This window comes from Physeter macrocephalus, chromosome 2 (assembly GCF_002837175.3).
Source record: "Physeter macrocephalus isolate SW-GA chromosome 2, ASM283717v5, whole genome shotgun sequence".
NCBI classification, from domain to species: Eukaryota; Metazoa; Chordata; class Mammalia; order Artiodactyla; family Physeteridae; genus Physeter; species Physeter macrocephalus.
The window spans coordinates 71,291,818-71,317,888 of NC_041215.1; the positions used below are offsets into that span (position 1 = coordinate 71,291,818).

The following is a 26,071-nucleotide window of genomic DNA, read 5'->3' on the forward strand; positions in this document are numbered from 1 at the left end:
TCTGCAAACAGTGACAGCTTTACTTCTTCTCTTCCGATTTGGATTCCTTTTATTTCTTTTTCTTCTCTGATTGCTGTGGCTAAAACTTCCAAAACTATGTTGAATAATAGTTGTGAGAGTGGGCAGCCTTGTCTTGTTCCTGATCTTAGTGGAAATGGTTTCAGTTTTTCACCATTGAGAACGATGTTGGCTGTGGGTTTGTCATATATGGCCTTTATTATGTTGAGGTAAGTTCCCTCTATGCCTACTTTCTGTAGCGTTTTTATCATAAATGGGTGTTGAATTTTGTCAAAAGCTTTTTCTGCATCTATTGAGATGATCATGTGGTTTTTCTCCTTCAATTTGTTAATATGGTTTATCACATTGATTGATTATTGTATATTGAAGAATCCTTGCATTCCTGGGATAAACCCCACTTGATCATATTGTATGATCCCTTTAATGTGCTGTTGGAGTCTGTTTGCTAGTATTTTGTTGAGGATTTTTTTTTTTCTTTGTGGTACGCGGGCCTCTCACTGTTGTGGCCTCTCCCGTTGTGGAGCACAGGCTCCGGATGCACAGGCCCAGCGGCCATGGTTCACAGGCCCCGCCACTCTGCGGCATGTGGGATCTTCCCGGACCGGGGCACGAACCCGTGTCCCCTGCATCCACAGGCGGATTCTCAACCACTGCGCCACCAGGGAAGCCCTTGTTGAGGATTTTTGCATCTATATTCACCAGTGATATTGGCCTGTAGTTTTCTTTCTTTGTGACATCTTTGTCTGGTTTCAGTATCAGGGTGATGGTGGCCTTGTAGAATGTGTTTGGGAGTGTTCCTCCCTCTGCTATATTTTGGAAGAGTTTGAGAAGGATAAGTGTTAGCTCTTCTCTTAATGTTTTATAGAATTCGCCTGTGAATCCATCTGGTCCTGGGTTTTTGTTTGCTGGAAGATTTTTAATCACAGTTTCAATTTCAGTGCTTGTGGTTTTTCTGTTTATATTTTTGCTTCTTCCTGGTTCAGTCTTGGAATGTTGTGCTTTTCTAAGAATTTGTCCATTTCTTCCAGGTTGTCCATTTTATTGGCATATAGTTGCTTGTAGTAATCTCTCATGATCCTTTGTATTTCTACAGTGTCAGTTGTTACTTCTTCTTTTTCATTTCTAATTCTATTGAGTTCTCCCTTTTATTCTTGATGATTCTAGCTAATGGTTTATTGATTTTGTTTATCTTCTCAAGGAACCATCCTTGAGTTTTATTGATCTTTGCTGTCGTTTCCTTCATTTCTTTTTCACTTATTTCTGATTTGATCTTTATGATTTCTTTCCTTCTGCTAACTTTGGGGGTTTTTTGTTCTTCTTTCTCTAATTGCTTTAGGTGTAAGGTTAGGTTGTTTATTTGAGATTTTTCTTGTTTCTTGAGGTAGGATCATATTGCTATAAACTTCCCTCTTATTGTGATTTGTTTCTAGGTATTTTTTTATTTCCTCTTTGATTTCTTCAGTGATCTCTTGGTTATTTAGCAACATATTATTTAGCCTCCATGTGTTTGTATTTTTTACAGATTTTTTCTGGTGACTGATAGCTAGTCTCATAGAGTTGTGGTCAGAAAAGATACTTGATAAGATTTCATTTTTCTTAAATTAACGAAGGCTTGATTTGTGACCCAAGATATGATCTATCCTGGAGAAGGTTCCATGAGCACTTGAGAAGAAAGTGTATTCTGTTGATTTTTGATGGAATGTCCTATAAGTATCAATTAAGTCCATCTCGTTTAATATATCATTTAAAGCTTGTGTTTTCGTATTTATTTTCATTTTTCATGATCTGTCCATTGGTGGAAGAGGGGTGTTAAAGTCCCTTACTATTATTGTGTTACTGTTGATCTCCCCTTTTATGGCTGTTAGCATTTGCCTTATGTATTGAGGTTGTCCTATGTTGGGTGCATAAATATTTACAATTGTTGTATCTTCTTCTTGGATTGATCCCTTGATCATTATATAGTGTCCTTTTTTGTCTCTTGCAATTGTCTTTATTTTAAAGTCTATTTTGTCTTATATGAGAATTGCTACTCCAGCTTCCTTTTGATTTCCATTTGCATCGATATCTTTTTCCATCCCCTCACTTTCAGTCTGTATGTGTCCCTAGGTCTGAAATGGGTCTCTTGTAGACAGTAGATATACAGGTTTTGTTTTTGTATCCATTCAGCCAGTCTTTGTCTTTTGGTTGGAGCATTTTATATAGTGTCCTTTTTTGTCTCTTGCAATTGTCTTTATTTTAAAGTCTATTTTGTCTTATATGAGAATTGCTACTCCAGCTTCCTTTTGATTTCCATTTGCGTCGATATCTTTTTCCATCCCCTCACTTTCAGTCTGTATGTGTCCCTAGGTCTGAAATGGGTCTCTTGTAGACAGTAGATATACAGGTTTTGTTTTTGTATCCATTCAGCCAGTCTTTGTCTTTTGGTTGGAGCATTTAATCCATTTACATTTAAGGTAGTTATCGATATGTATGTTCCTATTACCTTTTTCTTAATTGTTTTGGGTTTCTTCTTATAGGTCTGTTCCTTCTCTTGTGATTCCTGCCTAGAGAAGTTTCTTTAGCATTTGTTGTAAAGCTGGTTTGGTGGTGCTGAATTCTCTTCGCTTTTGCTTGTCTCTAATGTTTTTAATTTCTCCATCAAATCTGAATGATATCCTTGCTGGGTAGAGTAATCTTGGTTGTAGGTTTTTCCCTTTCATCACTTTCAATTTGTCCTGCCACTCCCTTCTGACTTGCAGAGTTTCTGCTGAAAGATCAGCTGTTAACCTCATGGAGATTCCCTTGTAAAAAATATGGAATGCTTCATGAATTTGCCTGTCATCCTTGTGCAGGGGCCATGCTAATCTTCTCTGTATCATTCCAGTGTTTTATATGTGCTGCCGAAGTGAGTGCAGTATTAGAAATTAATCTGCTGGTAAACTCTCACAATACCTATTTTGCTTTCTACAACTGTAATATCTGTGGGCAAATCTCCCCTACTCAAAATACACACTCTTTTTAGAACAAGGCTGTGTTTTACACATTCTAGTTTTATAATTTGTCGAATATAATTCCTTGAATAAACAGTTATTCAATAAATATTTGTTGGCAAGCCTTTGATATAGTAGACTGCAAAGGTGTCTATTACCTTATTGCTGATAATACCTAGAGTTAAAGAAACATAAATATTCAATAATTGGTGGTGTGATAAATTGGAAGACTGGTATTGACATATGTACACTAATATGTACAAAATGGATAACTAATAAGAACCTGCTGTATAAAAAAATAAATTAAATTAAATACAAAAACATATTCAATAATAGTGGAATCTTTATATAAATTTTGGTTATGTCTGGTAATCTTATTTAGAGAAGCATGTGAAACCTTTCAAAATTCTATTTACTTGTAACAAAAAGGGAAATGTTTATATTATACCATTAAGTTAACTAATTAGAAATTAAATATATATAAAGTCTGTATATGAGTGGATTCATACTCATAGGATAAGGATAGGATGGAAATATCAACTTTTGGTGATTTTACTTCTTTCTGTTGTTCTGTGTTTTTATAATGCAATATAATTCATTATAATAGTCCCATAAACACTAAAAACTAGTTGAGTAAATGAGTAAAATGAGTAAAACTCATTGAGTAAAATGAGTAATGAGTAAAAAAAGTATAGATGATTTCTACTTCTACAAGTGAAAGCCATATTAAAAAATAGTTATTTACAATATATCAGGTAATAATGTAGATGAATCTCACACCAACACAAATATACATAATCAAAGAGTAATTTTTTTCTTCATTTACTTTGACATATTTTAGACTGTGTACGGAAGTTTAAGTGTTGTCAGATAAGCATAGAAGAAGGCAAAGGGAAACTCTGGTGGAACTTGAGAAAAACTTGCTATAAGATAGTGGAGCATAACTGGTTCGAAACCTTCATTGTCTTCATGATTCTACTCAGCAGTGGGGCACTGGTAGGTGAAATATGATTTGCTCTTTTACTTTTACCTGAAATCCTTCACCTTTCCCCTTAATGAACCTCCTCTTACATGTTTCTACAACAAGGTGTTTGTGAATATGAGAGACATTGTATGATATTTTTAGCACACTACTTAAATAGCAATTTTCATTGTTCTGGAATAGGCCTCAGATTGAATCAAATTTAGATCAGTATGATTTTTTGTGAATATTTAAGGAAGGATCTTTCTTTTAGTCATCAGAACCAGTTCCTGTTAAGAATGAGTATGTAGACATTATATGGGATTATCAGCTAAATATCAAACTGTTTAACATAAGCTCCATTGCTGCATAAAACCCACCTGTCTTGTTCATGCTGATTCACTAGTGCCAATCACATTGAATGGCAAATAGTAAACTAACTTAATTACCAATGAGTAGCAAAGTGAAAGCATTACAAACTTATTTTATATCTGATTTCATTCCACAGAATGGTCAATTTGGTCAAAATATTGATTAATATAATGAAAATAGTGTGTCCTGTTTTCCATTTGGTAATGTAAATGTGGTTACATTTCTTTTATTTGTTTATTTTTCTATTAGTTGCTTATGTTTGGTGAGTTGATTTCAGTAAGAGGATCGGCATTATATCTGGAGGCCTCAAAGCCCACCTCTGATTTGATTAAGGATGCTGCAACCTGTCATGTACTTGGAGCAAAGAGGGTCAGCTCTGTATTTTAATGCCAAGTAGAGAGGGAACTGTGACATCTTGTCGGTGACTAGTGCCCTTGCTGTAGCAGCTCACGGTTATCAATTACAGCCAGTCAGAGCTCACCAAAGTGGACCAACATGCACAAAAGCTGGCTTCTGAGAGGCTTCTAGCTTCAGCTATAGATAGAGCTGAAAAGCATTTAGGCTCTTGTATTGAGCCCCACCTACAAACCCAGATCCCCCTTTACTCCAAAAAAAAATTTTCCTTTCTCCTTGATCCAGACCACCAGGTTACCCTGATAGTTTTTCTTGTAAGAGGACTGAATTAAATAAATGTTCTTTTCATTCCAGAAGGCCTAGGGACTCCTGCAAATGAATTCCCCCCTCCCTTTCCAAAGAACTCTGCAAAATAGTGGCAAAGGGAGGTTCTAGATATACACCACACACATGCCCAGATTGAGCAAGAGAGATAGAGGAGAAAGCTAGAGATCATAATCCATTCCCCTTTCCCAGGCTAAGGGGGCTCCTTGCCTTACATTTGCATTACTGAAGGGCTACAGTCCACAGCTCTGCACTGAACAAAGCAGATCTGCTTGAAGATGATTTTCTGCCTCCTGCTGTAGAGAGAAGCAGCTGGCAGTGTCTCAAAAATTTTAAGCTCTTTTGGGGTACCCTGATACCAAAATTTAAAAATTATTTGAATTAATTGGTTGATAAATGCTCAGTCAACAGTCATTTGCATATAGATAACTATAAAGCAAAGTGCAGCTCTGGGAAGCACAAAGTGTTCCACCCTTAAGCACCTGAGAAGAGGCTTGCAGCAGTTTTTCTCTAATAAAATACCAATTAGAGACAGTTTATGAAAATGAAATTCAGTGAAGCTTTTTCACTTACAGGCCTTTGAAGATATATATATTGAACAGCGAAAAACCATTAAGACCATGTTAGAATATGCTGACAAAGTTTTCACTTATATATTCATCCTGGAAATGCTTCTCAAGTGGGTTGCATATGGCTTTCAAGTGTATTTTACCAATGCCTGGTGCTGGCTAGATTTCCTGATTGTCGATGTGAGTATTCTGCACATTCTTGTTTCATTCTGTTGGCTTGTGAATGATATGTGGTAGCAATGGTGCCTGGCACATAAAAGGCACTCAGTAAGTACTGCTTGGCCCCAAATATAAATGATGGTTCCCATCTTCCCAATAAGAAAATGCCCCAAAACAATTTTTTTGCTGGTTTAAATGTATATACTTTCAGAGATGAAACAGTCACATGGAACTTATTGTATGTATTGATTTAGTTTAAATTAATATTTAAGATTCCAAGTTATACAAAATAATATATTAACATAGAAGTTTTGCTTTTATCACTCTCACATTTCATACAATAACTGTATTTAAATTCTTCAAGGGCATCTTTGATGTTACTATATTCATCAGCACCAGAGCCTGTTGCAAAGTGTTTGTCCCACAGGTAGATTACTAATTACAAAAAAATTTGAAAGTCCAAATAGCAAGAGACACTTCTTAATTTGTATGATGGTAGAAACAGATTGGCTATGGACCAATTATTTAAAAGTTTTGTGAAACCACGATGGTGTTGAAAATAAAGATGCAGTATCAGAATATGAAGCTTTAAAAATATGAATATGAGATTATTCCCTGATTTTTGAGGGAAAATTTTGAGGAAGATCTCACCTTTTTTAATGCATGTAATATCTTAACTAAAAAAATTTTTTTAAATCACTTTCATTTAGTTTTGGAGATTTACTTCTTAAACCCCTTTTAAATTAATAGTCCATTTTGAATGACTAGAAAGGAACTTAAAGGCCTTTTGTCTAGAAAAGACTAGGTGAGCCAGTGAAAATAGGGGACAGGAAACCTGGGGGGAGGGGACGGAGTGATGCTCAGAGCTAACGGAGGAGGAGGACTCTGGAATTTTCAGGAAAGCACAATGTGTTAAGTAGTGTACTTTAAAGATAATATTCTGTTGATTATAATAATTCCTTGGCAATTAAAGATGTATTTTGAAATATAAAATTTAAATATGCTAGCAAAGAAAAAAATGGACCCTTTCATGGAGAAAATTATTTTTTACAACTTCAGGTGAAAAATATATCAACTTTTAATTTAGTAGGAGTTTTCTAATCACCAAACAGGAAAAAATTTGTAAGAGACAAAGAGAATTCTTTGAATTTAAGAGACGAAAATATCTTTTTTCCCTTGAATCTGCGTAAAGCAATCTATTCTTAAATAACATATAGAGCTACATGCAGAATTATATCAAAAGTTTACTGGCAATGAAATAAGACAATAACTAATACTTAAAACCACATATGTGTGGACATTACAAAGGAAAAATATACCAAGACAATACCAGTTATTTTATTTGTATAATGAGATTATGGATGATACTTTTCTTTATTTTCTGTATGTGGTTATGATTTTTAATAAAAATATCTGGCATTTAATATATCTATGTGATAATAAAAGCATTAAGTCAACACTACCTAAAAATAAGGAAATTCTTAAGAGAAATCTAGTTGAAGTCTATAAGCTGCTACTCATATTACTAGCATATCCTGATATTTACCTTCTTAGATTTAAGAAAACTATTATGATAATGTATTAAACTAATCAATACTTTGCTTTATGTCAAATATATTTATTGAGCATCTATTTTGTTATGGAAGAGATAAATATGAATGCCATTTTTCTGGGCCTATGGGAGCTTACAGACAACTAGTGAGGACAGATAGTATACAACGAGAAGATGACATCTATATTAAAAGTGCCATCTGCTCCACTGAGGAAAGAGCAAAGGCTTCATGAGGGCAGTGCAGTGTGAGCTGGCTTTTGAGGGATGACATGTCAGCAGGTACAGATGAAGGGAAGGACACCAAAGCCTTAAAGACACTGATGCATGCCAAACAGGGCTTGTTCACAAAACAAGTGAGGGAAAGCGTTCTGTAATTGGATGATAAGGTAAGAAAGGTAAGTTGGAGAAGAGGTTGAAGGACCTGAGATGCCATACAAAGAGATTTAGATTTATGATTTAGTAATGAAGCCGCTAAAGAATTGTCTATGGAAAGTGAAGAGAAAAGCTCACTCTTTCAGGGAGAGAAATTTGGTGGAGGTGTCAGTGATAGAATAGAAGGAGATTACTATTTACAGGCCAAAGACCAATAAAGATCAAAAAGAGAAGAGGGTCTACAGGTATCTCCTTTTCATATTCAGCTACACAAGACATGTAAAATTGGATATTTTACTACTTCTTTAGCCAATAAATACTGCCGTGGTTCAGAATTTTTTTTCTTATGTCTAACTTTTATCTTTCCTCCTTTAATTTATGCCTATCTCTTTTTCATTTTGTCTTTAGAGAAGATAAAGTACTATAGGTCCTCTTGTTTTATATGTAGAAGATCTTCACAACAGATGATAATTCAGTAACTATTTTTCAGTTATCTGTGAAGAGGAGACTTACAAAGCCTAAAAGTTTAGATTTTAGGAAAAATATAAAAACCACTTCAGAAATTTTTATAGATTAACTTTTTCTAAATTTAAAGATTTCTCTATCTCAGGTGACATGTGCCAAATTAGTTCGAATAAGTCAAGTTTTGTTGTAAAAATTTTCTCTGTGCTTCACTTATTTTTCTTAAAAAATGTATTTTTTAAATATACACTAACACCATATTCTTAAAACCTATATTACACATCTGTTTTCATTTTTCTACTTTTGAAATTCAGGTGCACTTTAGGAGAAAATATCTCTTTTTAGTTTATATAGCTTTAATGAGTTTTCTATGTATTTTCAAAGGAAATCAGACATTTCTGTGCCACCTATGGCAGTTGTTCTTTTCCTTTTTAGCTGAGATTTTAGAACTTCTATCAACTGCATTAGTCATCTGTGTAAATGACTAAAGAAAACATTTTTCTGACAATTTCTAATTAGTTATACTAAAATCTCAACATTTTTTTTACTTAATTATTTTAATTTTCCCTAATTAATGATCATATGCCCTCACATTGACATTTACAGGAAGACTAAGCCGCTGTTTAGAAACCTAGATCTTTCTGAATGTGTTTATATTCAGAGTCAATAGTGGTTTGCATAGTTTACTTGCATACTTGTACTAAGTTTTAATTTCTTTTTCAGGTCTGCTCAGTAATATGAGGAACGATAAAGTTTTACAGATCTATAGATGAAAATTTCATTTCGGTGTCATTCTTTTTCTTGCTTTACATTTAATTTTTAAAAATTTTCTTGTCAAGAATCTTGAAAAAAAACACATATAGCTTCTTCTTTTTCGTAAGTTTATAGCAGTGGTTTTCAAAGTGTGGTTCACAGGCCAGTATCATTAGCCTCACCTGGGAACTCGAAGAAATGCAATTCTCAGGCCCCACCTCAAACCTTGGCCAGCGATTTGTGTTTACAGCAAGCTCTCCAGGTGATTCTGATACTCACTAAAGTTTGAGAACTACTGGTTTATTACATAGAGCAAGGTTGAATTGTGTAAGCATTTTTGTTTGTAAATGAGAAAACTGTGTTGCTTTTTCTGTATAGGTCTCATTGGTTAGCTTAACTGCAAATGCTTTGGGTTACTCAGAACTTGGTGCCATCAAATCCCTCAGAACACTAAGAGCTCTGAGGCCATTGAGAGCCTTATCCCGGTTTGAAGGAATGAGGGTAAGACCAAATGCTTTAGAATTTGTTGGAATTAGAATTGAGAACAAACTGCTGCTTTGAACCTTAGACATGACAAATCCATGCTGAATTTGTGTCTTCTACATTCAAACTCACATAACCAATCAATCAGTAATATTTGTCAGACATCCATAAACTTCGCATTGTTGGAGGCACTCACAGAACATAATGCCTGAATGGTTGCTTCTAATTAGAAACAATTAGATTGCTTCTAACTAGATTTTTTCACTCTGTGGGAAATTTCTAGCATGTTGTGTAGGCTTCTGATGTGAGTCAAGATTAGTTATGTTCCTTCCATTTATAAACGTGCACGAAATCCCACTCACTGTAATTTGAAACCACCACATCGTTCCCCATCATTTTTCTTCCCTGCTCCATATGATGTATTTTGAGCCTTTTAAAGTTCAAATCTGGCCTTTTAGCTTTCAAACGAAGGCTGAGATGGCTAAAAAGTAGGTCAGCTGTGGAAATCTAACACTCATTTAGAAAGGTGGTATAAAAGAACTCAGAGGAATTTGTGCTGCCATTTGTCATCCCCTGGGGCACAAAACCTGAGACCACATACCCTCAGCACTGAGGAAATGGTGATGCCCTGTCTCGTACATTTAGCTATTCAAAAAAGAACTTTTAGATGCTTTTTTTGTGATATTTTAAAATAGTTACTTTGGACTTTCTCTGAATGTTGCAAAAACAACCAGAAACAGATGATGTGTGTAGGTGTGTGTGCTCCTATGTTTGTATGCACATGATTGCATAGAAAGGAATGGCTAGCTCTTAAATTCTTTTCACTTTACCAATTTAAAATCTACTGTGTTTGCAGTAGCTGTTTTAATTTTTTTAAAAAGAGAATCAAACTTTCAGTACTAGAAAGATTTTCATATTTTCTATATCAAGTTTGCATATATAATGACCTAAATTCCTAGTCCTTCCATAGATCTGACTCTCTTTTCACTTCTTTTTCCATCTCATTTCTGTGCCAGGTTGTTGTCAATGCTCTTTTAGGAGCCATTCCATCCATAATGAATGTACTTCTGGTTTGTCTGATCTTTTGGTTAATATTCAGTATCATGGGAGTGAATCTCTTTGCTGGCAAGTTTTATCACTGTATTAACTACACCACTGGAGAAATGTTTGATGTCAGCGTGGTCAACAACTACAGTGAGTGTAAGGCCCTCATAGAGAGCAACCAAACTGCCCGGTGGAAGAACGTGAAAGTCAATTTTGATAATGTGGGACTCGGGTATCTTTCTCTACTTCAAGTAGTAAGTAACCACCTTATTATTCACTGTGATGTATTATGAAAAGGAGTCCAAAATTCTTCTTTCTCTGTGTTTGCAAATACATACTTCCTCAAGCCCATCTGCCTAGATTCTTCCTCAATCATGGCCGAACTGTCTTTTCTGCACCATGTTGAAAACTGGACAGCTCTACAAAGTTTATAGTCTCTCAGACTAAGCCTTAGGTTCCCAGCACAGGTCTTTGTTACTGAGATTTCTGTGTAGGTTCCTACTGTTTTCCCCCATCCCTAATCTGAGCAAAGTAGAGGCAGTGGCCTGCGAGTAGGGTTGGAAAGGTGGTGGGGAGAGGGGTGGTAGATTTCTGTCCTCCTTCTCAGGTACCAGACAGTCTCTAAACCCTCGCCAAGTCTCCACCCGCCCAACCTTCACCAACACCGTAACCAAATGTACCCTCACACGAACTCCTACCTTGATTCCCCTCTTCCTTCCTGCTGCTTGAATGCTTTCAGATAGGGAGATTGCTCTCTTGCAAATGGAAACCTTCCTATCAAGTCTATTATGTCTGCTATAATTTCATAAAAATCCATTCAACTTCTGAACTGACCACTCTAAGTCATGTCCACATGCTCCCTGAGATGATCCACCTACAAAATACCCAGCACTAGATAAATATTGCAGGGTCCTGTGGCACTAAGGAACTGAAAAAAAATGTACAAGACTTGTCTTCAGGATTACTATGCCCACACAAACACACAAAACCAAAATATTTTAAAAAGTAAATTGCAATTAAATATAATGTTTGCTTCAGATTATAATGCTGCTTCTTATAGAATAACTGCCTCAAAATAGTATATTTAGCAATACTGAAGAGAGTTTCAAGAACAAGCCATCATGATTGATGGTTGGTGATAATACCACTTAGAAAGGGATGAGCAGAAAAGAAAGCATTAAGATCAAACAACACAGCATATTTTTCCGTTTGTCTGAAGGTAGTACTATATACATGAAATTATTTCATGTTATATTCTGTAGATACAGCAGAGTCAAAAGTTATTGATAATTGCTTTTATGATAGCATATTGTTGTAATCCATCGTGATTTCATTATAGATGTTAAAGCTGCATAAAAAGATGTTATAGAAGAATACAAAGGAAGAGTTTTCAATGCATATGTTACAAAACTTTGCCCAAAGAGTTTAAATATTAATTCAAAACTATTTTATATATCTGTTTTGAATGAATCTTGGTAAATCAATCTGATATTTAATCTCTTTTCTAGAATTATAATTTGTGAGGGGAAAAAATTAAATAATGTGACTTTTTTTACAGGCCACATTTAAAGGATGGATGGATATCATGTATGCAGCGGTTGATTCACGAAATGTAAGTCTGTTTAGAGAGAAAATTGTTTAATTTAATCCAGTGAATATTTCTGCAGTTGTTATTTAGTGATATTGTCAACAAAATGAAATCATAGGTAAATTTATAGATTACATCTATATTAGAAAAATAAAATATTCAACCTTACATTACACTTTCCAAAATTTGATTTAAATGTATTTCTCTACTCACTGTGAATCTTTTAACATATCTTTCCTAGTATCTAGCATGGTACCTGGCACTTAAAAATTTGTTGACTCTATTTGTAAAATGAGACATCTTATTTTTGGTTCTGATAGTTCTGGCCATGAATTAGAAGCCCTCACAGGCACTTTCTTCATCTGTCACAGATTTCTTCCAGCTTTTGATCTTTCCTCTGATAGGAAGGATCTGACTAATGGTGAAAAAAGCAAACAGAAAACAAAATAAACATATTAAAAAATCCTAATGGTGTTTCTCTCTGGGAAGTGAGATTTTTGTGGTAGAAAAAGGGGCTTTCATAGTCTACCTTATACACATCAGCACTTTTGAAATGTTTTGTATAATCTCCATTAATTTCTCACTAACAATAAGGGAGGAAATCACATTTTGAAAAAGAGATTGGCTTCTGATATATTGCCAGAGTATAGTAATTAAGCTCAAAATATTATATCCCTGACACCAAAAACCAGGTGGTAACTTAGAAAGAATTCCTGATTTTTTTTTCACCTTATTAAAAAAAAAAGAATGAGAGCGCTTAACACCCTGCATTGTATCTATTACTATCAAGAATCCCAGTTATGGGTTTTTTTGAATAATAGTTACAATTCATTATTTATTACCACTCACTGTGCTGGCTTTCTTACATTATCTCATTTTCTGCAGTGGTTTCTTACCTATTTGATTAATTCATTTAAAATTCTCTCCACCTTTCTTATCAATAACCTACATGACACACAACTTGCTTTCAGTTTCTTCCTTAATAACGTAGCATACACCATCTGCTATGTAACCCCTCAGCATTCAAGCACTTCACAAAAGATGGAGTCCAATTGGCCACTATGATTATGACAAGTTATTCACTCTTACTCTCATTAGTTAATAGAGAAATGCAAATTTAAACCAAAATTAGATATCACCTACAAACCTTCCTGATTGGCAATATTAAAAAGTTTGACAATACCAAGTGCTGCTAAGAATAAACAGCAGCAAGAACTCTTGTATGCTGGTTGGGGGGAAATGGATAAATATTCCTTTAAAAAAGTTGAGCATTACCAACAGTATTCATTGAAGTTCAAGGTATTCTTTAACCCCACAATTCCATTTTTAGCAATATATTCTATAGAAACTTGTGTACATATATAGGAGAATCTATGTATAAGAATGAGCATAACTTTTTTTGCATTAGTGAAAAACTGGAAACAACTCAAAAGTAGTAGAAATAGGCAAATAATTGAATATTAAACAGTATTGAAAATGATATATGAATCCAGTATACATAATAATGCAGATGAATCTTAAAATGTAACTGTTATAACAAATGTGTCTACTAGACAAAATGTAGACACAACTAACCTTATTGTTCAAGAATGCATACTTAGGTTCTAACTCTAGAGAAAAAGCAAGGAAATAATTACTGTAAAAGTCAGGATAATCATTACCTCTAGCAGGGATGGTAGAATTTATGTTTGCGAAGGATACACCAAGGGTTTCTGACATCTTGGGTTGTAAAGTTCACTTTAAAAGAGTTTATTACATCTAACACTTATGTACTGTGCACTTTTGTGTTTGCATTGTATTTAATTTTAAGACATTTTAAAATATTTTATATCACTGTCCACTACACACATGCATAAATAAAATAGAAGTCTTATCAAAGAATAGGCAGTTTTACAATATTTCCAATATTTTCTATTTTACCCTATTTCATTAGAAAAAAAAATTCCATGTTGGCCATTACCCTCTAAATTGATTTCATGACACAGTGGGTCATTACCTGCGTTCATTGTCACCTGTGACTAGTTAACTGAGTTGGTTAGAACAATGTCCTGTGAGACCTGAACTACAGATTACAGCCAAAGCTTAAACCAACCATCATACTTTTTTCATCAGAACTGTGCTGGATGAGAGAGGGCTCTAGTCTATCAACAGAAATATGTAATAGAAATCAAACCTTTACTCTTTTTTTTTTTTTGTCGTACGGGGGCCTCTCACTGCTATGGCCCCTCCCGTCGTGGAGCACAGGCTTCGGACGCGCAGGCTCAGCGGCTATGGCCCACGGGCCTAGCCTCTCCGCAGCATGTGGGATCTTCCCAGACCAGGGCACGAACCCGCGTCCCCTGCATCGGCAGGCGGACTCCCAACCACTGCGCCACCAGGGAAGCCCCAAACCTTTACTCTTACCTATTACTATTGGCCAGGTGCTGTTCAAACACCTCTCATATACAATAGTAACATTTAACCTTCCCAACTACCATATGAGGAGTAGGTTCTATATTTTCCATTTTACAGATGAAGAAGCTGAGTCAGAGAGGGTAAAATTTGAAAGTTTTTAACATAGAATAGTGTGACTACAACACCTTTTCTGTAGGAAGAGGAAATCCCCACTTTGCATGTCCCACTGGGGTCTTGAAACTGCATTGAAAGTGCATTCATAATCTAGGCATTTATTGGGTGAAATTAATTTTAATTATTCAGACTTTTCTATGAGTTGTTTCATTTTCTCAAGTCAGTGAACCATATTAGAGACTCTTCAATAGGTGTGTTAGATTTGATGTTTCATAAAATCTGTTTAATTTTTTTAAATTTCCAGTGATAGAGACATGCTTTGAGAATCAAAAATTCACTGATGTCTTTTTTGTGAAACGTGGATTAGGTCTAATAGTTATCATTTTTCATATTTTGTAGGTAGAATTACAACCCAAGTATGAAGACAATCTGTACATGTATCTTTATTTTGTCATCTTTATTATTTTTGGTTCATTCTTTACTCTGAATCTTTTCATTGGTGTCATAATAGATAACTTCAACCAACAGAAAAAGAAGATAAGTATACTAAAACTTCATCTTTGCTCTAAAATGTGAACTAAACATATCACACTGTTTCCTTTTGGCTCCAAATGCAGTCAACAAAAAGAAAGAATATAAAATTCAGAAATTGTTTTGAGAGATTTAATCATCTATGAGTTTTTAAGTGATTGATAATTCAGATAGCATGTATTGATATTTCCAGTATAGAAATCTGACTAATATGGCATAATTTATGCATTGAATATATGCATCTCTAAAATACATATATTAATTAGTAGCATTAGAATAGAATGTGGAGCCATTTTTCACACAATTACTAAGATGAATTTTGTAGCTAGCAAAGGATGTGATTTTTACAAGTTTTTCTTTCATTTCTTTACTTTGGAGGTCAAGACATTTTTATGACAGAAGAACAGAAGAAATACTACAATGCAATGAAAAAACTGGGTTCAAAGAAACCACAAAAACCCATACCTCGACCTGCTGTAAGAATAACATACTTGCATCATCAATAAAAGCTATGCTATCTATCACTTTTACAGCCCAAATTGCTAGATACTAATTTTTGTGCATTTGCAAAACAAAGTTTTTGCCTCAGCAATGTGACTAGCTAGCCTAAATAGCCTAAGTATTTGTAATTTATGTATACATACTATATAGAAATTACATAATATATTTTATATACAGACATAAAATACATATTAATAATAATGTTCAGACTTATATGCCAATATTATTCCATAGGATTGATGTCATTGAGGAGCTTCTAATAATGCAGAGAAGAAAACATATTCATATATACATAGTGTGGGAATATTGAATGTTCTCAGAGTGCAGTGGGGACCAATTGGGATAATCGGTACCTCTTGGATATGCCCCATATTCTGTCCAACTCTGCAGATTGAATGGAAACATTAATGGAAAAAGTCACAGGTCTTGTTTTTTCCTGGTTTTTAAGAAAAGTCTATTTCCTCCTAGCATCTTGCCCCTAAATCAGATGACATCATTCTTTAAGACTTTTTATGGCTATTCCAATTGTATATTTGCCAATGGCTACTGGTTCTGTTTGGTTGCTGCAAGGAATTGTTGTCAGGAGAGTTCCTGAGTTTTTCTATGTTTCAGAAGTCCTCCCCCAAGGTATACATGGTACAAGGCAATCCAGTGTTCCCCAGGAATCATGACTCTATGACTCCATTAGTGATGATGTAAAACTGGCCAAGCTAAAACTGGCCATGCCCATGTTTTATTTGTAAGTTAGCCAAAAGCTCAAAGAAAGTGGATAGTTATATTGGACAAAACATTAGGATTGGACAATTTGAGCCTACTCTTTGAGAAATAATACAACTTGAATGGATGGGGAGTAAAGCAGAGTAATGCCCTATATAAGAAAACATATACTCCAAAGCCATGGAAATAAATATTGCAGTGGAGAATAGTGATATATTTGAAATAGTGAGCAGTAAACACAAGGTTTTCTGGGTTAAATGAGTCAAGGTTACTACTATGAGTCTGAAGAAGTTGATCTTAATTAAGCCAAATGAAAATATAGTTAAGTGAACAGCATAGTAATGTGAAGAAAACAATTTTAGAGACTGGCATGAGAAGATGTTAGAGACAAGATAATGCTGGGCCTCGGACAAGAAGATGAACGCTTATATACAAGAAGATGAGTCCACAATATGGGGTCATGCCAATAGGACTGGAACATAGGAAATAAATGAGCCAACAAGAAGACTCAGTAGGATGAGGCAGCTATAAAATATAGGAAAAGAGGGAGGACATGTAGATAATGAAAAATGTAAAACAGTTAATGTTTTGTGAAATTACTGATTGCACTAACATAAAGTCTTATAAAGGCATTTGGAAAAATTAGGTCTTATGAATATGAGACAAAGATTTTAGAGTTGTCATTGTCAGACATAATTCAGTTGAGCTCTGAAGCTTAGATTCATTCATTTCATATATCAAAAAAAAAAAAAGAGCCAAAAAAAAGTGCTGAGCATGAAGCCTTGGGCACTTCACCATTATAGGAAGAGGTAAAGCAGTGAAGGAGTGAGATTTATCAATAGGCAACATATATATGTAGATAAATTATTGAGAAAGAAATTTTTAAATGGCTGTTTAATTACATCAAATGACATAGATTTACCTGGACAGGGACAGGTATGCACAGGAAACGATCAGTGCACTTAATTAGACTATTATTGGCAACAATTTGGCAAATTAAGAAATGATTTGGTAAAATCCATCCATTCAGTCATTCATTAACAATGTACTATGCTAAACATTCGGATTTAGATATCGAACAATAAAGAGTCTATTTGTTAATCAAATAGTCACCCCAATAAATATAGAAATATCCAAGAAGGAACGATCCATTTGGCTATGAGAGCTGATAAGAAAGAGGGGACTGATGAATCAGGGAAGTTAGGGAAGGCTTCACTGAAGCATGAGCTGAGGCATGGAGAAGAATGAGGAAGCATCAGTAGGCAATGTGGGAAGAGAAGAGGAATGTATATGTGAAGGCCCTGAGGTAGGAAGGCCAGTGAGCTGGAGTGCAGAGGGTGGGGGTTCATTTGGGACATGGGGAGGATGAAGAGGTTAGGATGGTCCACACTTTTCTGGGCTTCATAGGCCATGTTCAAGAGTAGTCTTTGTCCTTAGAGCAATGGGAAGCCATTGAAGGGGACCTGGTCCGTTTGGGTTTTGTGAATATCACTCAACCAGCACTGACAGAGGCAGTATGTGCCTTGTAGACTCGTTTTGGAACTATTTCAGAGATGATAGGTAGAGTGGTGTGGGGATGGATTTGTAAGCTATCACAGGAATGAAATTAAAAGGTTTATTAATTGAATATGAGAGGTGAAGAAGGAAGCAACAAAGATGACTTATGAGTTTCTGCCTCACACAACTGGATGAATAGTGGTGTCATGCAGAATATGAAGTAGGAACATGAATGGAGAAAAAATTGGGGATGCTAGTTTACAGAATTTTACAATCAAAAAGGGAGTCTGAAAGAGAATGAATGTTTAGAAGAAGTAGTAAAATAAAGTTTCCAAAGATTGAGAGATTAGGTTCAGAGCAAAGCAGGAGTTCTGGAGAAGAAGAGATTGAAGAGAAAGGGAATAAATATAGAATAACGTTGTTCAGGATGTGGCTCAAGAACAGTGTAGAGAGCAAAAGGGACTGAGTCCTCCAGTGAATTTGGAGTAATATATAAAAAGACAGGTGTGGGAGACAAGATAATATGAAATGAAAAAGGAAGTAGAAGAGTTTCTTTACACCAGTTGACTTTGGTGTTCTCAAAAAAGAATAGAGGGCAAGAGAATGGGAAATTTCTGAGAAGTTTGAAATTATCCTGGGACCAAGTGAGGGGCAAAGGATTGCTAATCATTGTCAAGGGCCAAGATAAAGTGAGAGAACATAAATCTTTGGTGAACAAGGCCTCCAAGGTTATATAGCTTCCTCCAGCATATTCTGGGATTTAAATTGGAGACAGTGATCTATAACTGGGAATTGGAGTTGTACGTTGAGGTAATCCACTGGAAAACTAAAGGGACAGGGAATCTAAGGAGCTTTTTATTGATCATGCTGATATGAAAATAAACACCAAGTTTCTGATTTTGTGCAATTTTGAATCTACTACACTATAGGTGCTATATCTGTGGAAGAGAAAAAGGTTTTAATTAAATAAGAACAATTGATGTCATAAAATGTCATCACTTTTACAACAAATGTAAGCACAAAGTTTTCTGAGATCACAGAGTGCTTAAAACTTAAAACTGAGTTAGGATTCACCAGACTGAGAAGGGCTGTCTGATAATACCCCTTGACAGAGGTGTTAGGACAGAGGAGACAGATAAACAAGATAAAATGATATGATAAAGATAAAATGATATGGTACAAGAGTGGTAGGAAGTATCAGAAGGGTAGAAATAACGGGACCATAACTAGCCTTGGAAAAGTAAACTGCAGTACACAAGAGCTAAGAACGAAGTATTTAGAACTGGACTTAGATGCATTTATTACGTTGAAGAAGGCGCTAGAAGGACAGACCCAGCTGAAACAATGTTAAGTCCAACCCAGCAGGCTAAATATGTATTCAGAGAAAATAGCAAAATATAACAAACAGGTGGTGTTTGATGTCCCAGAATTTCAATAGGGAGTAATGGATGCTTCTACTAGGGAGAGGACAAAACACTAACATAGAGAATCCAGACCAATAAATGTGTCGATCTGGGAAAGCAGACTATGAGCGCAGAGGTAGCAGAACGTCTGTAGTTCTAGTTGAGAAGGTAGAAGACAAGCTAGCAGAGGTAAGCCAAGGCCCAAGCTCTAGAGTGCCTCAATACTAAGCAGATAGAGGCAAAAAGGAAGAAAATAGGGTCAATGGGCTTAATTGGTTTACAAGATGAGGACTTAATTTCATAAACAAGACGTAAGGCCAGTTAGTGCTTGGAATAAGGTCCAAATTGAATAGGGCAGAGTTTGAACATTTGAATTCTGAACTGTAATTTTTTTAAGATAATTTTATTCTCATAGAAGAGTTACCTCACAAAATCCTCACCCTACTTTCCTTTATTTTAACCTCTTACATAACCATAGATTGGTTAGCAAAACTAAGAAATTAATCTTGGTGTAATACCATAAAATAAAATGTAGAATTTAACTGGATTTCACCAACTATTCCACTAATGTCCTTTTTCTTAAACTATAATTCTAAAAACGTCTTCTCAACTGAACCTTGAGGTAGAATTAAGGTAGAATTTAAGACGCTTTGGCTTTGCCGGGGGTTGGGGGGTATATAAAGGGAGAAACTAGGGGGGAATATGACAGAAAAAAGAGAAGTATTTATTCATTAGTTCTTCAAAGTTAATTTTGATGCTTACCCCCAACACAGGCAATAACAAAGACTCATTATAGTGACAAATATTTACTAACTGTCCATTGTACACATGGTGATGTTCTGGGCACTGAGAACCTAACAGGTTGTTCTTAACATAAAATCAGTTTGTAAAATCTGGTATCATGAACAGTATAAATAAAACAAATACATTTGGAAAGAGTTGGATATTCCAAAACACAAATTTTCTTCTAAGTGTAAAACAAACATAGAGTGTTTTTTAATAAAAGCTACATTTTCATATTGCTATATTAAAATCAGATAAGTTGAACTTGATTTTTTTTTTTCAGTTTCTAAGTGAACTTTACATACTCTTTGTTTCAGAACAAATTTCAAGGGATGGTCTTTGATTTTGTAACCAAACAAGTCTTTGATATCAGCATCATGATCCTCATCTGCCTCAACATGGTCACCATGATGGTGGAAACTGATGACCAGAGTCAAGAAATGACAAACATTCTGTACTGGATTAATCTGGTGTTTATTGTTCTGTTCACTGGAGAATGTGTGCTGAAACTAATCTCTCTTCGTTATTACTATTTCACCATCGGATGGAATATTTTTGATTTTGTGGTGGTCATTCTCTCCATCGTAGGTAAGAAGAGCTGCTTTTACTCAGTTAAGGAATTTAGTAGTGAAAATTTGTGTTTTAAAGCTTTAAAGTTTTTTTCGCTAATCTTACTCATTCACCCCGAAATGTCAAATAAAAGTCTAATTGTTAGTCCATTCTCAGCTTGTCATTTCTCTAATTGCATGCTGTGTATGAAATGATGTGTAAAAAAAAGAATTTATATTCTGCAGGTTTCATTTATCATCTTGTCTCATTTCAGAAGAAAATAACTGCAACTTTGGCATAATACTCCTGTACTCAGTCATACTCCTATAGTATAGACAAGTATAGCTTTGAATAAACAATTCACACACACGTACACATATAAATCATTACAAGTAGTCAAATAGTCCATAAATAATTGTCCTTGATAATTGGAGTATCATGTTGTGTGTTTATATATATTCACACTCATACAAGCTTCATGTTATCTTTGGGTTCAGATAGTTTTCTATGGTGTGTAATATTCTTTTTCACAAGTACATATTTTGTTCAAAAATTCAAAGCAAATTCATTTCATCAGTACATATTAAGTGTTTGTGTGTAGGACATTAAATCAGGTGTTAGAAGTAAGGTTCTGCTTGTTTGAGGAAAGAGAACATATACATAGAGAGAAAAATAGTATTCCACTATTTATACACTTTCGCTGGTTAAATAGAAAGACAAGGTAGCATTCCATTTGATCCTGACGACTGTGATATGCAGGATAATACAGTGATTAAGGGATGAGACTCCTGGGTCATACAGACCTGACTGAGCGCTTCCCTATTTTCACTGCTTACCAGCTCTGTGACCTATGGCAAGTTACCTCACCTTTCCAATCCTTAGTTTTCCAAGGAATATTTTTGTGAAGTGGTGTTGTGAAGATTAAATGAGATTATGAAAGGAAATGCACTTAGCACTGTGCCTAGCACAAAGAAAAGACTTAGTAAATGTTAAGCCTAACAACGACAACAAAAGTAGCTATTATCACCATTTAGCAATGGATAAAATCATTGCCAGGATTCAGTCCCAAGTATGTCCGTCTTGAAAGCCTGGATTGTTTCCAGTACGTTGTTCTGCCACCTCCCAAATAAAATGGATCAAAACCATCTCAGAAGAATAAGAACTCTCATATTCCTGATCCAAAAATCATATGCTTTATCCATTAAATCTTATGCAAGCACTAGAACTAGTATTTAAGAAACATAAATTTCTTAAATTTCTGTGCTTGGCTGCCATATACATTGTGTCCTTTATAGATGCTTTTCTTGAACCAGGAAAAATGACCATTAATACCTTCAGTTAGTATAAAGGTGTTAATGTTATAACACTAAACATACCAGTTTCATTTTGCTAAACAAATATTGCAGATTGTGTGTATGTAAATGTGTGTGTGTGTGTGTGTATACCTAATTCTCATGTCCACATTTTGTAAAACTAGTTAGTGCTTATCTTAGAAATGTAAATTTTCATTTGCTGCCATTAAGTATAACCTTATTTTTGTTTTATCTTGGCTTTCCATAGGTATGTTTCTGGCTGAGCTGATAGAGAAATATTTTGTGTCCCCTACCCTGTTCCGAGTGATCCGTCTTGCCAGGATTGGCCGAATCCTGCGTCTGATCAAAGGGGCCAAGGGGATCCGCACGCTGCTCTTTGCTTTGATGATGTCCCTTCCTGCGTTGTTTAACATCGGCCTCCTGCTCTTCCTGGTCATGTTCATCTACGCCATCTTTGGGATGTCCAACTTCGCCTATGTTAAGAGGGAGGTTGGAATTGATGACATGTTCAACTTCGAGACCTTTGGCAACAGCATGATCTGCCTGTTCCAGATTACCACCTCTGCTGGCTGGGATGGATTGCTAGCACCTATTCTTAATAGTGGACCTCCAGACTGTGACCCTGAAAAAGATCACCCTGGCAGCTCAGTTAAGGGAGACTGTGGGAACCCATCTGTGGGGATCTTCTTTTTTGTCAGTTACATCATCATATCATTTCTGGTCGTGGTGAACATGTACATCGCTGTCATCCTGGAGAACTTCAGTGTTGCCACTGAAGAAAGTGCAGAGCCGCTGAGTGAGGATGACTTTGAGATGTTCTACGAGGTTTGGGAGAAGTTTGACCCCGATGCCACCCAGTTCATAGAGTTCTCCAAGCTCTCTGATTTTGCGGCTGCCCTGGATCCTCCTCTTCTCATAGCAAAACCAAACAAAGTCCAGCTCATTGCTATGGATTTGCCCATGGTCAGTGGGGACAGGATCCACTGCCTCGACATTTTATTTGCCTTTACAAAGCGTGTTTTGGGTGAGAGTGGAGAGATGGATGCCCTTCGAATACAGATGGAAGAGAGATTCATGGCATCTAACCCCTCCAAAGTCTCCTATGAGCCCATTACAACCACTTTGAAACGCAAACAAGAGGAGGTGTCTGCTATTGTTATCCAGAGGGCTTATAGACGCTACCTCTTGAAGCAAAAAGTTAAAAAAGTTTCATGTATATATAAGAAGGACAAAGGTAAAGAAGGTGATGGAACACCCATCAAAGAAGATATCCTCATTGATAAACTAAATGAGAATTCAACTCCAGAGAAAACTGATGTGACACCTTCTACCACGTCTCCACCTTCCTATGACAGTGTGACCAAACCAGAAAAAGAAAAATTTGAAAAAGACAAATCAGAAAAGGAAGACAAAGGGAAAGATATCAGGGAAAGTAAAAAGTAAAAAGAAACAAAGAATATTCCATTTTGTGATCAATTGTTTACAGCCCGTGATGGTGATGTGTTTGTGTCAACAGGACTCCCACAGGAGGTCAATGCCAAACTGACTGTTTTTACAACTGTATACTTAAGGTCAGTGCCTATAACAAGACAGGGGCCTCTGGTCAGCAAACTGAGACTCAACAAACCAGAGAAACAACATCGACAGGAGGTTTCTGCGTTCACAACCAGCTGACACTGCTGAAGAGCAGAGAGTAATGGCTACTCAGACTCTAGGAACCAATTTAAAGGGGGGAGGGAAGTTAAATTTTTATGTAAATTCAACACGTGACACTTGATAACAGTAATTGTCACCACTGTTTATGTTCTAACTGCCACACCTGCCATATTTTTATGAAATGTATGCTGTGAATTTATCACTTTCTTTTTAATTCACAGGTTGTTTACTATTATATGTGACTATTTTTGTAAATGGGTTTATGTTTGGGGAGAGGGAGTAAAGGTAAGAAATTCTATGTTTCTCTACTGTATAACTGGATATATTTTAAATGAAGGCATGCTGCACTTCTCATTCTCACATGAAAAGAAATCACATCACAAAAGGAAAGAGTTTACTTCTTGTGTCAGGATGTTTTTAGATTTTTGAGGTGCTTAAATAGCTATTCATGTTTTTAAGGTGTCTCATCCAGAAAAATTTTACTGTGCCTGTAAATGTTTCATAGAATTCACAAGCATTAAAAAGTTATTTTATTTTTTCATAATCCATTACATGTACCTGTATATATGTATATATGTATATGTGCGTGTATATACATATATATGTATACACACACCACACACACACACACACACACACACCATTACATAGTCATTCAGAGTCCTGGCAGCATGACTTTAACATTTTTGATAAGTGTCCTTTGGCATAAAATAAAAATATCCTATCAGTCCTTTCTAAAACCTGAATTGACCAAAAAGCATCCCCCCCCCATCACTTTATAAAGTTGATTCTGCTTTTTCCTGCAGTATTGTTTAGCCATCTTCTGCTCTTGGTAAGGTTGACATAGTACATGTCAATTAAAAAATTAAAAGTCTGCTTTGTAAATAGTAATTTTACCCAGTGGTGCATGTTTGAGCAAACAAAAATGAAGACTTAAGCACAGTATTTATTGCATCAAATATGTACCACAGTAAGTATAGTTTGCAAGCTTTCAACAGGTAATATGATGTAATTGGTTCCATTATAGTTTGAAGCTGTCACTGCTGCATGTTTATCTTGCCTCTGCTGCTGCATCTTATTCCTTCCACTGTTCAGAAGTCTAATATGGGAAGCCATATATGTCAGTGATACAGTGAAGCAAATTGCTCTATCAAGACCTCATTCTTCATGTCATTAAGCAATAGGTTGCAGCAAACAATAAAGAGCTTCTTGGTTTTTATCCTTCCAATCTTAATTGAATACTCTACGGTAAAAAGCCCGATGTACAAACATGTTGCAAGCTGCTTAATTCTGTTGAAAATATATGGTTAGAGTTTTCTAAGAAAATATAAATACTGTACAAAGTTCATTTTATTTTATTTTTCAGCTTTTTGTACATAAAATGAGAAATTAAAAGTATCTTCAGGTTGATGTCACAGTCACTACTATTAGTTTCTGTTCCTAGCACTTTTAAATTAAAGCACTTCACAAAATAAGAAACAAAGACTAACATGCAGTGTAGGTTCCTGCTTTTTTTTATTAGTACAGTAAACTTTGCACACATTTCAATGTGAAACAAATCTCAGACTGAGTCCAGCATTTATTTGCTTTCAAATAGTGATGCCTTATTATCAAGAGAGGCTTAAGGAACGATCAGTTGATATTCTTGGCATCGCTTGAATCAGATGTTTCCACCTAGTCTTTTTATTCAGTAAATCATCAGTCTTTTCCAGTGTTTGTTCACACAGGTATATCTTATTCTTACTGACCCATATGGCATTAGAACTTTATCAGATATGATATGAGGTCCAAGCTTTTCTTTTCAACAAAAATTATATAAGTGAAATTATATTACCAGTTACAGCAAAACATTTTGTGTTTCTTTCACAAGCAACGTTAAATGTAGATTCTTTACACTAAAGCTATTGACTTGTAGTATGTTGGTGAAATGCATGCAGGAAAATGCTATTACCATAAAGAACGGTAAACCACATTACAATCAAGCCAAAAGAATAAAGTTTTTGCTTTTGTTTTTGTATTTAATTGTTCTGTCTTTGTTTCTATCTTTGAAATGCCATTTAAAGGTAAATTTCTATCATGTAAAATGATGTCAGAAAAAATGTAAAAATACACATTGAATATAATAATTCATCTTTAAATTTTTTCATTTAATGGAAATTAATTAAGAAGAGTGTACTTGATATCTAATTTTAATATTGGCCCAAAGCCTAGATATGGTATTGGATAGAGTAGTGGAAAATTGCAAAAATTAATAAAAGATTGACTAGCATTTTAAGTTGTGCATCCTTTCTCCTTCCCGTCTACCTACTGCTTTGTTTTGTTTTGTTATTCTCTTTTCCATTTTGGTTCCTTCCCTATGTATTCTTGATGTACTTTCTATATACTTTTCCATCACTTCCTTGGGCTCTCAGTATTTTTCATTAAGGATATTCTTATTTTTTATTTTCTGTTCACCAAATCTCTTGTTTATTATAGTCTGTAGACAACAGATCTGTACACTTAGACCCCTAATAATCTGCTGCACTAGAAAAAGTTCATATAATATCTTCATATTCCTTTCTATAACTTTGGAAGCAAAAATTCCAAGTGAGCTTAGATCTCACTCTTTATAATATATAAACAGAATTCCCCAA

The 26,071-nt window shown here is 35.2% G+C and overlaps 1 protein-coding gene and 1 non-coding gene across 12 annotated transcripts in view; one reads left to right on the plus strand and one right to left on the minus strand.

The window, feature by feature from the left end:
- Nucleotides 1-25,712, plus strand: part of LOC102984469 (sodium channel protein type 2 subunit alpha) — a 147,769-nt gene extending 122,057 nt beyond the window's left edge. For 7 of the 11 annotated variants that reach the window (XM_007128310.2, XM_024122216.1, XM_024122215.1 and 4 more), the window contains 9 exons: nt 3,829-3,983; nt 5,574-5,747; nt 9,244-9,366; nt 10,365-10,646; nt 11,951-12,004; nt 14,888-15,025; nt 15,391-15,495; nt 20,238-20,508; nt 22,030-23,225. In XM_007128310.2, the coding sequence (XP_007128372.2) occupies nt 3,829-3,983; nt 5,574-5,747; nt 9,244-9,366; nt 10,365-10,646; nt 11,951-12,004; nt 14,888-15,025; nt 15,391-15,495; nt 20,238-20,508; nt 22,030-23,225 (2,498 nt within the window). Of the gene's footprint in view, nt 1-3,828; nt 3,984-5,573; nt 5,748-9,243; nt 9,367-10,364; nt 10,647-11,950; nt 12,009-14,887; nt 15,026-15,390; nt 15,496-20,237; nt 20,509-22,029 lie in introns of all 11 variants that reach the window. The other 4 variants (XM_007128314.2, XM_007128309.2, XM_024122214.2 and 1 more) reach the window with 3 other exon arrangements.
- Nucleotides 2,805-2,914, minus strand: LOC112064576 (U6 spliceosomal RNA). Its single transcript, XR_002891540.1, has one exon. It is a non-coding gene; the product is annotated as a U6 spliceosomal RNA (small nuclear RNA).
- Nucleotides 25,713-26,071: the final 359 nt, after the last annotated feature.